The sequence below is a fragment of the Crotalus tigris genome, unplaced genomic scaffold, assembly GCF_016545835.1.
Source record: "Crotalus tigris isolate CLP2741 ecotype Arizona unplaced genomic scaffold, ASM1654583v1 scf7180000017771.5222438, whole genome shotgun sequence".
NCBI lineage: Eukaryota > Metazoa > Chordata > Lepidosauria > Squamata > Viperidae > Crotalus > Crotalus tigris.
The window spans coordinates 4,259,710-4,276,672 of record NW_024096622.1 but is presented as its reverse complement, the minus strand read 5'-3'; the positions used below and the strand labels follow the sequence as shown (position 1 = coordinate 4,276,672).

The 16,963-nt window shown below is 37.8% G+C and overlaps 1 protein-coding gene across 4 annotated transcripts in view; it reads right to left on the bottom strand.

The window, feature by feature from the left end:
- STUM (stum, mechanosensory transduction mediator homolog) overlaps positions 1–15,948 on the bottom strand; it is a 38,189-nt gene extending 22,241 nt beyond the window's left edge. For all 4 annotated transcript variants that reach the window (XM_039341729.1, XM_039341732.1, XM_039341730.1 and 1 more), the window contains exon 1: positions 15,419–15,948. In XM_039341729.1, coding sequence (XP_039197663.1) covers positions 15,419–15,638 — 220 coding nt within the window. In that variant the 5' untranslated portion in view covers positions 15,639–15,948. The remainder of the gene's footprint in view (positions 1–15,418) is intronic.
- Between the last annotated feature and the right edge of the window lie 1,015 nt (positions 15,949–16,963).

Sequence of the window (16,963 nt, the reverse complement as noted above, 5' to 3'; positions counted from 1 at the left end):
TGGTCTCTAATGCCTTCTAGAACTAACTATATTAGTACTTGTATTCAGGGCTTTTTTTCTCATAGAACGCTCAGAACGGAGTTCCGGCACCTTTTTTGGATGGAATCTTGTAGGGTAGGCAAGGCAGGTTGTATGACATGTGTGAGTTCCGGCACCTTTTTTTTTTTAAAGAAAAAAAGCACTGCTTGTATTGCAGAACAATAGTTATTAACATTTGCCTGGTACTGTAAACCGAAAGTGGCTGGTTCAAAATAATTTCTCCAATCAGTTGAGTTACAAGAGTTTAACCACAGAGGGATTATATTAGAATATAGAATAGCAGGGTTGGAGGGAGCCATGGAGGTCTCCTAGAGTCTAGACCAAATCTCCTGCTCCAGCAGGAAGCCCTATGTCAGTGTTTCTCATCCTTGACAATTTTAAGGCATGTGGACTTCAACTCCCAGAATTCCACAGCCAGCATTGCTGGCTGTGGAATTCTGGGAGTTGAAGTCCACATGCCTTAAAATTGTCAAGGTTGAGAAACACTGCCCTATGTGATTCTGGACATATAGTTGTCCAATCTCTTCCTGAAAACCTCCAGTGATGGAGCACCCGCCAATTCTGGAGGCAAGTTATTGATGGATTGTTCTCACTGTCAGGAAATTTCTTCTCAGTTGTTTTAGCTCAAGTCATTGGAGATTCAAGTGACTGAAGTAATGATGAAATGATGCATCCCACTGCACTCTCTAAAAGATAAAACCCCAGAGGGAAGTAAGTAGGGAAATAATACTTCCTTGCCAAAGGAAAGGAGCTTATGCTTTGGTAAGGTTCAGAACTAGGCTAGCTGTATTGTATCTACCAGAATGGTCACCTATGCCAGACAGCCATAGCAAAAGAACCAGACTAAGGGTATCTATCAGTCTATTTAATGTGGTGAGAAAACAAAATGAATTCTATATTAGATAGGACATTGTCCAGATCAGCAAATATTGCATCAGATATTAGAATTCCTAGCACCTGTTGAAGGTGGGTAACTATGGCTGTAGGATTACTGGAAGAACAAAAACCACAGAAAAGGCAAAAGTATCTTGTGTATGAAAATCATGCCAATATGGCGTGCTATTATAAATCAGAACCAACAAAGCAGATATACCTAAAGTAAATGTTTGAACATTGAAAAGAATTTCTCCAGATTCAAATATCATTGAATAACAATTAGCAGATCAAAGGGGATTAATTACCAGAACTGAAATATTCAGGAATGCAGAACTGGAATTGATTCAGAAATATTGTGAAAATGGAAGATAAAAAACAATAGTAGAATATAGAAGTAACTCAGTTAATAATTGGAAATATAAAAGACACAGCTGATAGGAACTACAGAAATGATAATTTAGAAGATGTAATTACAAGAGAATGAGTAAGGTCAGCACTGCATTTAACTACTGAATAATCTTAACTTTTCAACAGATGCAGCAGCATGTTTTTTTCTCACTCCTTGATTAGAACAGGACATTTTTTATGTGAATCACAGAATCATCCAAGTGTAGTTTTATTGGCTACATTGTATGCAGTTTCCAATTCTTGCATTATAAAATTATAAATATAATTTTAACAATATTATAATTTTCAAGATAATTTGATAGTGGAAGTATGCATTCAAGAGAGGAAAAAGATAAGTAAATGCAATCATGGAAAAGGTAATTTGACTTTTAATGCAGATACTATTCTTAAAACAAAAAAAACCCACCTGTTATCATGAGACTGAGACAGACTTAAATGATCAGAATTAGATTCTCAAAAAAAGATAAGAAATAATATACTGTATCTCATCTGGCCTGAGATCAGGGCAAAATCAGTTCAGTGTATGCTTCCCTTGGAGGATTATATCTAAAATATTGAAGAGTTCAAAAGCTGTAGATATGGAATTACTACTCCCCTCCAATGACTGCAATCTTTTCCTGGTCCATCTGACCCTTTCATTTTACATTTTATTAAACAAATCAATAAATGAGAACCTGGAGGTGTCAAAGTAACTATTTTAAGAACTATTCTGATTCTTAACAATAGAAATGTGCCCATGGATACAAGATTAGGGATCCTTAGAATAGAAATTAGAATAGAATAGAGCTGGAAGGGATTTTGGAGGTCTTTCTTGTTCTGCCCTCTGATACTTTGGAGAATAGTTGCCCTCTTCTTTGTGGCAGCCCCTCAAATACTAGAATACTGCTATCATGTCACCCCTATTTCTTTTCTTTAGACTAGCCAAACCCAAGTCCTGCAGCCATTCTTCATATGTTTTAGTCTTCAGGCCTTTGATCATTTTAGTTGCTCTTCTCTGAATTTTTTTTCCAAAGTCTCAACATCTTTTTTGTAGTATGGTGACCAAAATTGGTTGGAGTATTCCAGATGTGATGTCACTAGGATTCTATAAAGCGGTACTAATACTTCACATGATCTTGATTCTATGCCTCTGTTTATACAACCCAGGATTGTATTAGCATTTTTGGCTGCTGCTGAACACTGCTGGCTCATAGTCAAGTGATCATCCACAAGGACTCCAAGGTCCCTCTCACAGTTACTGTTTTTGAGCCAGGTCTCAATAGAGCTCAATAGAGCTATCATTATTATATGACAATTGTATTATTCAGAATATTAAATTATTAACTCTTTTTCTTTTAAAAAGACTGAGTGATGTGGACTCTGGGCATCCAAATACTCAAGACAATAAAACAGGCTTATTAAAATCCAGGATGGAAGCTCAGACTGGTGAACCCCTTCACTTTAGTCAAAAACAGTCATGCAAAGAAAACACAAGAGAATGTTGCTTTACTTTTAGTCTTTATTTTGGCTTATATTGAGATGGGGTGGAGTAGGGAATATGGCAAGGTATTATTTACAATTGTTATTGAAATATACAGTAAGTGATACAAACCCTAACATGTAGCACTGATGTATTATTGAAACAATCATTTGATATCATATTGAAGTTTTTCTCTTTCTGTGTACCTTGGCAGAATGCATGTAAAGTCAAATCTCAATCTTGTCTAACCATCAATAATTTTTATTTTGAATCTTTGGGAAGAGAGGCTAAAAATACTGCACCAAATACATGGGGTTTTATCCTCCCCATCCACAAAGAACCAGAAACATGAAACTTATCCCTCAAATATATGTCAAATCTTACTCTCCTTTGTTTCATCAGAATTCCTCCCTTACGTTCAGAAATACGTACAGATTGATTAAAACCCTACTTATAAACAATCATCTATAAGCCTGCCATAGAGGTAATCCTCAATTTACAACAGTTAGTTTAGTGACCATTCAAAGTTATAAGAACACTGAAAAAAGTGACTTACAACCGTTTTTCACAGTTACAACCATTGTAGTATCCCCATGGTCATGTGATCAAAATTCAGACGCTTGACTCATATTTATGAAGGTTGCAGTGTCCCAGGGTCGTGTGATCACCTTTTTGCAACCTTCTGACAAGCAAAGTCAATGGGAAAGTTGTATTCACTTAACAACTGAGTTACTAATTTCAGAATGCAGTGATTCATTTAATAACTATGGCAAGAAAAGTCGAAAAATGGGGCAATATTCACTTAACAAATGTCTTACTTAGCAACAGAAATTTTGGGCTGAATTGTGGACATAAACTGAAGGTAACCTGTATCTACCACAATACTTAAAGCACACAATCCAGCAGGGGCTTTTAGTAAAACTGAAACTAAATTGGCATTCCTTGCTAAAATTAAGCAGTACATACAGTATTTAAAGCCTGTGGGATCATTACAATTCAATAACATTTTCTAATTTTGCTCCTCTGAATAGAATTATCTTTATTCCCCTCAAAAACAAGGGGAAAATTTTATTGTTTAGCCACCACAATTATCAGCCAAGTCACAGGAATATTAAATCTTCCTTTTTTCAGAACTACTTATAATCCTTTGTTTTCAATTAGAAGCCTTTGAACAACGCTCTTCTCTTCCTGTTTATGAATCTAACAAATTGGCTTGAATTATGGAATATTTTGTAGAATATAGAATATATGGAATAGTTAGCAAATGATAAAACATTGAACTGACAGTAAGATAGATGTTTCATCTTTCCTTGTAGGGAAGTTATAAGCGTGTTGTTTAATGTAGTACTTTCATAGTCAGATTTAAAAATTGTTTGCTAAGAACCAAATCTGAAAATTAATATACCAAAGACCAAGATAGTTATATTTGATAGGAAAAAATGATGAATTAATGCAAATTTTACATACATAGTGCAAACCTAGAGTTATTATCCCGTTATATTCTTACCTCTTACTATTGGGCTTACTATGTCAAACTTCTCTTTTGTGATTTATATAGTCTGAAAAGGAATAATATAATAGCATGCATATATGCAAATCTGGGAAACCCATCACTTGTTTCCTCAATTTGCAGATACAGTTTTTAAAATACATTTGGCCAATTTAAAATTACTTCAGGAAGTTTGCTTCTTATTTGCACATGTATTTCCTTTCATCTTACTAGAGAAATTTGTCAAATGTATGAAACAGAATCAAGCCCCGATAAAACAGTATCATAAGAATCTACACCCCAGAAGTATCATCTCTAGGATTTGAAAATGGATGATTAAAACTTATATTTTAAAAAATCATAGAGGATCTTTCCCATTACTTATCTAATTCCCTTTAGCTGTAAAAGCAAGAATGTAAACTTAGACCCTTTTCAAGCTATGTATAAGCTTTCTCTTTATATCTTTTGTACAAAGAAGAACATTATTCCTTCAAATTATATTCTGCTTTCAGGAACCATTCTCAAGATCCTTCCACACCTGCAACAATCATTTCTGAAAATCAGGATTATTCCTAAGGAGAAACTGCTTTCCTTGCATAATAGCGGCAGTTAATAATATAGCCTATCTTCATTTCTCCATCATTTTCAACACCTGTATAATTCTATATATTATTCACTGTTGCTTCAACAATATATTAATTTTTGGTTATGAAAAAGTGATTATGTGAACAAGCTGTCAATCAAATAATTATTTCTTCTTCAAGTCTTAAGTTTTAATGTATCTATTACTTAGAAATGTTTTCAGCTCCAGAAGATCTTTGACAATTTCTTTCATCATACTACCTTTTTATTTAACTGTTCCCACATTCCTAATTGCTTTACTCTTCTGTGCAGCTTTTCACAATATTGGCAATCATTCACAAGCCTTAGATGTACACTGTTGCTAGGGAACAAATCCCAACTGTGCCTTTAAACCCAGGATTTTAAAAACAAACTTGTCAGGAAAATATTGCTTTTCCATCCACTAAACAGTTCTCTGAGTTAATATGTGTGCACAGTACCTCCATTTATATTTTGCTCTTATTCTACCTGGTATATAGGCTTCATAGCTCTTTTTGAAGTCTTGTTACAGTGCAAAGACATTATACCCAAAGAAATCACTCCAACATTATATGGCTCATCTATACAGGTGAGAAAGAGGAAGGATGAATTAATGACTTAAAAGCATCTTTGCTCTTGATTGCCCATCTTTCCCCCCTCCCTTTCAGAGATTTCATAGGCAGAAATCTGGGACAATAACAGAATGATGCCTCTTGATCTGTTCTTTTCTAGCCAAATCCTTAAATTCATAGTAAATATGTTTACCAAGAGGTATATTTAATGCTGCCATATTGCCTAGATCAGAGGTCTTAAACATTTCTTAGGGAGTGGGATCTATTAATGTTTTTTTAAAAAAAAACAATCCAGAATTCCTGATCAAGAGTTACTATATGACAGGCCCCCACATTACTGGTCTTAAGATCTGGCTGCTGGTTGTTTTTATTGTCCTTTTTCACTCACCATTTTATATATTTGGTTACTTTTTATGATATATGGTTACTTTTTAAAAACTCACATTGTTGAGTTGTACATGAGAAAGAGAGAGATTCTTCAGACCACAATTTGAAAAACCCTGCCTAGATAATAAGCCCAGGCTTCTGAAGATTGCAGGGGACTGTAACTTTGTCTTGTCATGGTCAGATCAATTTCTGATCATAGTTCAGAAATTGGTTCTTTTGAAACTTTCTGATGTCCTCCATCCTGAAGAAAGATGGACCTTCTTAGATTAGTCTGCAATAGATGCATGATGGACCCAGCTGGTTTTCAGTTGGTATTTGGATTTTTTTCTGTCTCTTTGGTGTACAGTTCACCAGAAACCCTAGTTGCTTCCACAAATGATGAAGTGTCAGTTGTGTTAGGACTGCATATGAGCTACTGCTAATCTCACTGAGCCCATTGGTTTTCTAAGGACTCCAGGGAAACAGAGTAGCCAGAAGAGATGCCTAGATTACTGCTAGAGAAAGATGAAAAATAAGTCTGTCTAAACATGACTATGCCCATATTACAGTCTATGTAGTGATAATGACGATTGCAGTATATAATTATTTTACTACAATTATCACTGTCCAATGGCCCTTTTAAAAGCAACCCACAGTCTCATAGAGATTGAAGGACAAGATGAATACATGAAGAATTGCTATCATGAATACATTAGACATCTGATGGATAAGATCATTCAGATTCAATGAAGTTGGACCCTGGTCAGGTAGGTCCTATATTCTATAGTTGTGACTCTTGAGAAAGTAAACAAGATCCTTGGGGATGCTAGTGTTGTCAACTGTGTCTTAAGCTCTGGCCCCTCCTAGTTAGTTAAGGCCTCCTAGGGGGTGACAAATGGCTGGGCTCAAACAGTGATGTATTCATTCTAGACTGAGCAGACTATCCCATCTGCCTTGAATAATGGTACATTCCATCCTCACGAAGCCATAACTGGAACTGACAAGTGTGGGATAATTTAGAACCAGTTTCCAACTTTCCCTTTTTTTGTGCAACATTATGGATAAAGCGGAGCCTGAAGGAAACTGATTATCTGAAGCCATTTTGGTCAAGCCTTCAACCTGAGTACAGCCCTGAGACAACACTGGTTGTATTTATTTGGCAGGACTAGAATAGGGGTGGCATGACTCTCCTGGTTCTGTCTGACATTTCAGAAGCATTCAATATCAAAAAGTATTGAATACTAAAATACTAAAAAGGGGGGCAGGATAAAAATAAAATCAAAGCATCATTCTGGACCATTGCTGAGAGTTAGGAGCAGGGAGCACTGGACTATAGTGATTCACTTTCTGGGGCTTGTTCCTGTTCGTGTTGATAAGGAGTGATGTAATGCAAAGTTCTTGCAATATAGAATTTCACAGAGCTTGATATTTTCCTTATGTACTCCAATTCAACATCTACTTGAGGCCAGTGGGTGAAGTCACCTATTGGCATGATTGTCAGGCATCATCAATGTATGAATGATACTCAGTTTTAAATCTTGACCCTTAGATGGACAGGCAATGCCACTGAGATCCTGCCTTGGTGCCTGAATGCTGCGAAATTTTGGGGGCAAGAAATGAGCTTGGGCTCAACTCAAGCTGCACTGATTATCAGTGGCCTTTTGGATGCAATGTATGGCTTAGAATTTGAATACGTATAGGACTGACTTTTCTCTGGCAGTAAGATTTGGTAGAGTTGGCACACTCCAGGTCGCAGCTATAAAGCACTGTCAGTTTGTGGGAATTAGGAGATGTGTCTTCTCAGTGGACACAATGCTTTTCCTGTGGAACAATATTCACCCTGAAGTTCATATGATACCCACTCTGGGTTTTTGTAAAGCTGTAAAAATGTGGCTTCCAGCAGTTCCTGGGTAGGGTGAGGTGATACGCTGTATGTATGTACATGCATGATTGCTCATGTTATTGTCTCAGTGCATGCTTGTAGAATAGCAAATCAAATAAGACACAATGTATATATTGGCACAGGTATTTTATCTCTTTAATTCTTAACTGTGCAACTATAATGGGCTGTCAGAATAACCTTGAGAAACAGGAGGAAGGGCTGCAGTCTAGACAATGATCTGATAAGAGAAATCTGGGTACAAAGCAAGAGTGGAGGTGGACAAAGCACCTCAGAGCTGACCCTCCTTAATTCTCTGGAATATAAAGGCAGAGGAAAGGGGAAGCACTTTGCAACTTGCAAGATTCTATAACTACAATAAAGGTAGCATTAGTATTTATGGCTTTGGTTTCCAAGTCTGGGCTATCTTGAAGGCATGAGAGCAGCTGATTCCAGACCACACCTGGAATACTGCAACCAATTTTGGTCACCATACTACAAAAAAGAATTGAGACCTTGGAAAAAGTTCAGAGAAGAGCAACTAAAATGATCAAATGGAGACTAAAGCATATGAAGAACGGCTGCAGGATTTGGGTTTGGCTAGTCTCAAGAAAAGAAGAAACAGGGGTGACATGATAGCAGTATTCCAGTATTTGAGGGGCTGACACAAAGAAGAGGGCATCAAACTATTCTCCAAAGCAGCAGAGGGCAGGACAAGAAAGAATGGTTGGAAACTGATCAAAGAGAGAAGCAACCTGGAATTAAGGAGAAACTTTCTAACAGTGAGGACAAGCAGTGGAACAGCTTGCCACCAGAAGTTGTGGGTGGTTTATCACTGGAGGTTTTTAAGAAGAGAGTAGACAGTCACTTACTTGTCTGAAATGGCATAGATTCTCCTGTTTGAGCAAGGGGCTGTAATAGAAGCCTTCCAAGGTTTCTTCCAGCTCTATTCTATTCTTCTTCTATTCTTGATTTATGATAATATCTTGCCCAAATTAATTTGAAATCTGAAATGTTCCTTCCCCAATCTGTGTTTATTAGCAGCTTGCTAAATTGACACTATGTTAGCAGATCTATAAAAAGATCCCTTTTGGCTTCTCTGTTATTAGTTTTTTTAAAAACAGACTCAGCTTCTTACAAAGCCTATCATGGGTACAAGAGCCCAATCTTTTTTTTCTAATACATGAAAAACTTGTGCAAGATTCTGATAGCATGGGGGGGGGGGTGAAGAGCATTTTCAATGAAACTGATTGAGAAACTCTTTCTATGCAGTTGATCCTGTCTCTTTCCGAGTATTAGATGAACTGTAAAGATTTTTTTTCCAGTTTTTCATTTTAAGAAAATGTGTAAATCATTTTATTTTGGTCTCAATTTTATAGTATTGTCATTTGATTTTGGCATTTGAGCTATTTATTATATTAAATTGTGTGCTACTTTGTAGGAGTATTTTGGGGTCAAAATGTAGTGTAAAAGTACCCCAATAAAATGCATAAATATACAACCAATCAAAATTGATAGCATTATCTGTTTAATATCAAAATTATTGATTTGTTTTCTTCAATTTTATATAATTTCCAGAATGTCAGATAGGAGCAGACATAGACACCACAAAAATGTGTTTATGAAAATGAAATTGTCATGGCAACAAGAATGAACTCAGAAATATTTTAAAAATAGTAAATTAACAGGAACTATTTATGCAAAATATATTCTTTCACAAATACACTTAAACACTCTTTCTCTGTATGCAGAAAATAAAGGACAGCCACATTGTAAATTTAAATTATTTTAAAAATCATTTTAAGATTAATTCAAGGCATGTGATTCTATTGGATACTTACTTGTAAGTAAATAACTTGTTATACTCATTTTAAAGTATTTTTATGCTGTTATGCATACTATGCATAATATCTTGGACAATTATTTTAACTTTTAACCTAGGCAAGAACTGCAATTAACAATTATTGTTGTATTTTGTTTGTAAACTTCCAAGAAAAACTCTTATTTTTACAGTTATAAAATATTATTGAACTGTCAGATGCAAGGAACAAGGATGACACAGGTAGCTGGTCAGAATGGTATGTTTTTGCCACTTGCCTATTAACAGGAATCTTGCCAGATTCATGCACTGACTAGATAAACTACTAGATAAGCATTGCAAAGTTTAGGGAGGGTGTGCTTTCCACTGCTCCCCCAGTTCCACATTTCCAGGCTAGTCAGTCTCCTAACTTCTCCCCTCACTTCAGCTCCAGATTCCATTACAGGACTCATTTATCAGATTCAGATGAAATGTAATTTATACTTGTTACATTTAAATAATCATTAATGGCTGTAATAGTTATCTTAAACATACAGTTTTATTATACAAATAAATTATTCATGAGATTTTAATACCATCACAAATACAGTTCTGCAACTATTAATACATGCCACCTGGTGCCAGCTTGAAAAAAAAAATCCTCTTGTTCTAGTAACAATTGTGTTGAAAGAAAAATCTTCATCAGGGTCCTGTCCAAGCCGGGAATAAGCAAACATGGAGACTACTTTAGAAAGAAGGTTGTAGTTTATTGAAGAGGAGAGCCAGACAGAAAGATGGCTCTGGAAAAACTGACTACATGTAGTAGGGAGTGGGTTTTTAATACCTTCTTGAGCTTTTGTTTGGAGTTGTTCCTGTGGCATGAACTTTGACCTGAGTCTGAGTGTGCCTTTCTGGTATTCTGATGGTGGTGGGTTAACTCTATTATATCCCAAAGGTCATATCCTGCTTCCCTGGGGGTGTGGCTGATGACTGTTGGATTTTTGGGTGTGAGGGATTGTTGATTCTAGGGATCTTTCTTTCTAATCCAAGCTTCCTGACTCCAATCTTTCTGACAAGATTATCACATCTGCATTTCTGCAGACCTGGTTTCTGTTTGGGGCAGAGAGACTTGGGGGGGGGGGGGTTGGTTTCTGCCTTTAAAATCCTTTGAGGAAATATATTCTGCCTTTTTAATATTTCCCAAAATATTTCTTTTTCTGGATTCTTCCCACAATTGCATTATAGTACAAGTTTTGCAATCAACAGATAAAAATTGCACAAATGATTTGCAGAAGTAAGCATTCAGAATGCTCAAGATGTATTTTTAATAAAGGTATTATACCAGAATTTTTAATTAGCAACTTAAAAATCCTTGCTGGAATGATAAAAATATTCACATTCATATGTTATTTTGAATATATTTTCAGTTGAAAGATTCTGTCAATATAGCTTTACAATATAGTAGAAGTAGGTAATCTGATCATGATTATCTGGTTTATCTCATGAAATCAACATCAATTTTGCAAGTTTCCTACTCTCTTCCAAAGAGAAGAATTTCAGGAATGGCTGCCAATTCCCAAGGAACTCCACTATCTGCTGAGCATCTGGCAGTAGCATTGTTGCAACACCAGCAGCAAGCGGATACACAGATGACCAATTTGTACAATGCCATAATAACAACTAACCCGACAGTTCGGACAGAATTTGCCCCAATGTGTAGCAGCACAACTTGGGGCTCAGCCAATGATCCTGCGTTCCCATGGGTGAATTATGGGGATGAAGGAAGAAAAATGTTTTCAATAGGTATGCAAAATATGAACTAAGATTTTGAGACTGCTTATCTCTATTATAATTGAACTATGATTTAATGTTGTCACAAATACAAAGATTTTAGGAGAACAGAATGAAACAAGCAAATCCTGGCATCATTTTTACTCATCAATTCCAAATTCCCTTCCCTCCACCTCTTATTTGGGGCCTGCAAAGTAGTGGGTACAGGAAATTAATTTTATATAGCATCCACTCAAAATAATTTTCTTTCCTAGCTAAGTTGTAATATTTGGACCTGGTTCTACTGAAAAAAGAGTTGCTAGATCAATTGAAGTATAGCTATAGGTGGGCTTACCTCCAATTATTTTCCTATGGTTTTTCCTGTTAAAATGCTTATTATGGGCCAACATCCCTGCAGTTTAAGCCTAAGCTTAATTTTAATTTTCTCAATTTTCAATTATACCATTGGGCATATACATTAACTTCTGACTTTCTTTGGAATGGAAATTATTTTGAATGTGAGCCTCTATGGCAAAGGTGTCAAACTGCTGGCCTGCAGGCCGGATGCGTCATGCTGAAACCCCTCCCACCGTCAATGGAAAAAAAGTTACGATATGCTGCAACACATCACATGACATTGCGAGTTTGACACTCCTGCTCTATGGGTACAACTAGAAAGTTATTATTTGGCTCCTCTGAATTTCTGACAGGTGTTCAGCTGTAATTTGTTTGGAAATTAGCTTTATTGAAAACAACAAAGACCAAGACATATTACTGGGAATAAGATTTAAATCTGATACTATTCATGAGAAATAGACTGTTTAAAATAATTCCTACTTAAAGATGGTGCATGAAAAGTTTTTTTAAAAAAAATTTAGCACCTTTAATTAGCTTATCACTACTACTACTTTTAAGACTTTGGGAATGCTATAAAAAGAATACAACCTATCTAAAATTGCTGAATGGCAATATACTGTATATAATGAAACATTTATTTTCCCAATCTGGATGCTCTGATGCTCTGAATTTTTAAAACTTTGGCTGGTTAGCACCTTTTCATTTTCATATTGAAAACAGTGGTACCTACACGTTTGTGAACATCTTTAATATTTCTCCATAAATATGACCTAAAATCTTATCTGTTCTCCATACAAATCCTAAAACTAAATAAAGAGCACAGTTAATTGAGTCAAAAACATTATACTTGTTCATTGATTTATTGAAGACAATGATCCAAAGCTATATATTTGTGTGTAACGAAAGGATGTGATCATCAATTTATCTGAAAGAGAAATCAGGTGTATCATTGTACCTACTGCGGAATCTGATAATCACGTCTGTGTGTGATGTCATGCCTTACAGGTAGGTAGTGCCTTCGCTCAGTGACCATTTGAAATTACAATGGTGCTGAATTAAGGGACCTATGAGCCCTGCCTGAATTTATGGCTGCTGAAGCACCCCCATGGTCACATGAACAAAATTCAGGTGCTTGGCAAGCCACCTACTCTTACAGCCAACTGCAGGGATGTTGCAGCAGCTCCCCTACCTATCTTCCTCCCACATCCCTCCTTTTCAGATCCCTGCAGGTTTTGGGCCTGCTTCCCACCCTACTGGGTCTCACATCCTACTCCCCAACCCTTACCACAGCTCGGTCACTTAGGTTTTCTGTAGATATCATTTGGGAAATAGCCTCTCTACCACATGGCCTTCCTACATGAAGGCAGCGTGGCACCGTCCCAGAAGTGTTGGAAGCAGCTGCAATGAATTGTGGTCACTCTGAAATAGCACTTGCTTCCAGGAGGGTCCCACAGTCTCCATACTGTAAGGAGAGGCCGAGGGGCAGATCACTTGGCTCCCCTTCTCAAATGTGGAGCTTTAACTGGTAGATTTGTTAGCTGGGGCACAGTCTGGTTTTCTATGATAAAATTATAATACAAGAGGAAAGTTGAAGTCCCAGCAGTTAAGAAAAGATAGATCTCATTTATGGAAAATAGTCTATAATGCAACTCCAGAGGAAACACTACAAAATATTCTTCACATATTTCCTTTGCAATATATGCCATACATCAGGGAGATATATGAGGGTGGTCTTAAATTGCACTAGCCCCTTATCAAGAAGGGGCGGGCGCAAAATTTAGGAAACTCACTTATGCTGATTGGCATTTCATAAAGTTAAGACTTAATTAAAATGTAACAACTATTTGCTTGAATTATTATCAGCAATGTGCTGGTATAATATTGCACCATGCAAAAGAACATTTAGAGCCATTCCATGGCAATATCCTTTGGCTTTTAATATATTTACAGGAGGATTAAACAGCATGCTATTTTAACAATGTCAGCATATGTAAAGTCTTATCTCACTCAGTGCTGCTCAAAGACACATTACCCAGTTATTTTGTACTCAAAAGGAATTTTGTCAACCACACACAATTGCTAGCATTTTCCATAGTATTTCTTCATATTAAAAATTATATTATCACAATTTCTCTTCTGCTTTTTTGCAAATAGCCTCTAGTTCTATCCTGGCTACATTACAAGTTTAAAGGTGCCGGAACTCACACATGTCATACAACCTGCCTTGCCTACCCTACAAGGTTCCATCCAAAAAAGGTGCTGGAACTCCGTTCTGGGCGTTCTATGACAAAAAAAGCCCTGAGTTTAAATAATTGCAAAACTTAACATTTATGAAAGGCAATACAAAGAGAAATTCCTCTCATGAATAGTCAATATAGCTAGAAGAAGAAAATAACTCATCTTTTTGACAGGTTGCCATATCAGATACAACAAGGAGAAATACAACAAATGAGATTTTTGCTTCTCTGAATCTTCCTATCAGAAGAGGTATAATTCAGCTATGAGATGACAGGAAGCTTTTTTCAGTAATCTTATTTCTAATAAAACTGACTTCTGATTCTGGAAGTTGACTTTTTTTCTCTAAATATTCCCATTTAATGGCTATGCAAGAGCATTTTCACCTCTCCTTTTCCACTTGAGATGGGCCCGATTCATCATGTGAAAGTTTCGTATTTCCACTAAATGGAAATTTTGTAGAGAATTGAAGGAAACGCCAAGGTTTACAATAATATAAACCAAAAATGTTTTTTTTTTGTGGTGGCTGCAGTAGATAAACTTCAACAACTTTAAAAGGGAATGTGTATATTATGCTATTACATATGTTCATACAATTAAAGCAAAGATGCTTACACTTCCTTCCCCACATTTAGTTCCTGTCCTAACATGAATGTCAGAACTTGAGAAGTGCAAAGCTTTTATTTGGGATTCTGAATTAATTACTCTGTGAACAGACTTCTCCTGGCTCGATTCTAAAACATCAGAATGAATTCAGGATAAACAACACCGAAATTGGTTTACAAAATTCAAAACCCCAGTACTTAGCAACAGTTACTAGCTTAAATTAGTGCTATTTTTAACAGTAGTTGAAAGAAATTCACAGAGGATAAAAATGAATATAGTTCTTAGCTCCAGAACTTTTGATAATGAAATAGGGGATACAGCTCTACCAACATCCATTAAAAATGCTTTTAGGCTCTGCTTCTATATTTGGTCAACTGCCAAAGAAAAAGATAGCGCTGGATTGTATACTATATGAACACTGGTCCTGGTCCCACAGAAACCCCTGCTTTCCCCTATAAGAAATCCAATATCAGGGAGTGCAGGCTCGCCACTCTACTCCCTTCAGTGAAACTACTATAGAGAAGAGTTACAGTCGCCAAACGTGTTGTGAGGACTTTCCTTTTCTCCACGCGACTTGCTCGCAATAGCCTGACAGGCAGCTTGACTTGTTTGCAACTGAACGCTTAGAATAGAATAGACTCACTTTCCCACCTCCCAAGTAGCGGCGAAATATAAAGCAGCCGTCCGAGAGCGAGAGCCAAGGCGTCTGCCTAAGTAACAGCTCCCCACTAGTCCAAAACGGAAAGGCACAGACCGACATAAGATGGAATATCCCGCCCAGCAGCTTCGCCAGTCTACACCTTCGCACCTGGGCGGTTAGCTGCGTCTCTCTTAACAGAAGAATTCCGCCTGCTTTGGGTACGTCCTGGTTCCCGCCTAGTTTTGTTTTTTTTTCCCCTTGCAGGTGGAGTCACGAGAGCGCCGCCTAGCGGGCATGCAGTTGTAAAGGGCAGGGACGGCTTACCTAGTCCAGGTACGAAGGTGTTGAGGAATAAACAGAGGACTGCTACAGGGAACGGCATGTAGGGGATGGCGGCACGCAAGGGTCCCTTCTTCTCGCGCACTTGCACTACCACGCCGCCGGAGGAGGAGGAGGCGGCAGTGGTGGCGGCGGCGACATTTCCTCGCGCGGCATCGCCAGCAGTCGGCCCGGCAGCGTCCCCTTCTTTGGGGCCATGGTCCATGGTGCCCGCTTTAGCCGGAGCAGCGAGGAAGCGCCGGAGTAGCTGCGCCCCAGAGCGTCTCCGCTCGAGTGAGGCTCTGACCGGGACTCCGCGTCTGCCTAAGGACAAGGAGGCGCCTAAGCTCAAGTGGAGGGATCTCAAGGCGAGACGCGGTGCTAAACGCGCGCCTAAGCGCCCGACTACGCCGCTTGGAGAGACCGCGCTACGCACGCCCTCGCCTTTCGCTTATCCTCTTCCCCCGCCCGCGCTTCGCCCGCCCGAAGGCGAGCGGTAGATTGATGGCCTTTAGGTCTCTTTCCTCAGGTCCTGTCTTCACAGACTCCCTCCGACTGCCACGTTACAGGGGGACTTGGCTTATTCGCACCTGTTCTGCCTCGTCTAGTAGTTTTTGTAGAAAGTTATGGAGAATCACTCTTTACCCCCCTCTAATATTTCCTTTCCCGCGCATAGACATTCCAAGAGTGCAGTAGTTTTAATGGGGCAAACACACTTGTCTAGACATGAAACAGACAAGTACTCTGCCTCTGCAGAAAGGAATTGTGATTTTTTTTTTCTTTCCAGCTTTTAAACAGAGGCTCTGACCCCGATAGGGCCATTGAGTGCTCATCGCTTAGTATAGGTAGTCCTCGACTTACAAGAGTTCATTTAGTGACCATTCAAAGTTACAATGGCACTGAAAAAAGTGACTTGTGACTGTTTTTCCACACTATTGCAGCATCCCCGTGGTCACATGATCAAAATTCAGACCCTTGGCAACTGGTTTATATTTGCCATGTCATGAGGTCATGTGATCTGACATGCAAAGCCAATGGGGAAGCCAGATTCATTTAACAACCATGTCACTAACCTACCAGCTGCAATGAATCACTTAACAACTGTGGCAAGAAAGGTCCTAAAATGGAGCAAATCTCACTTAACAAATGTCTCACTTAATAACATAAATTCTGGGCTTAATTGTGGTCTTAAGTGGAGGACTACCTGTATTTGTTTAGTTTAGGTGCTTGAACTGACTGGAGGCTTTTGCAATGGCAAAACTAATTCAGAAGTGTAGTATAAGTATTATGTTCCTATAAATTAAGATTAGAAGCAAATCACCAAAATATTTGTTCTGGTGTAGTTCAGATGCATTTTTCTAGTGCGCATTAAAGTATACTTTTTCTAGTTTCCGTCCATCTCTCCAATTTCATATTTTTCTTGATTGACTCTCATTCAATTTTTATTTCCTTGCACATAAACTCCTACAAGGTGTCTCCCATGTTTCATATAAACTTGGGTTTTTTTCTGTTAATTTTACATCCACCGAGGAAGTTATAACCACATTTATT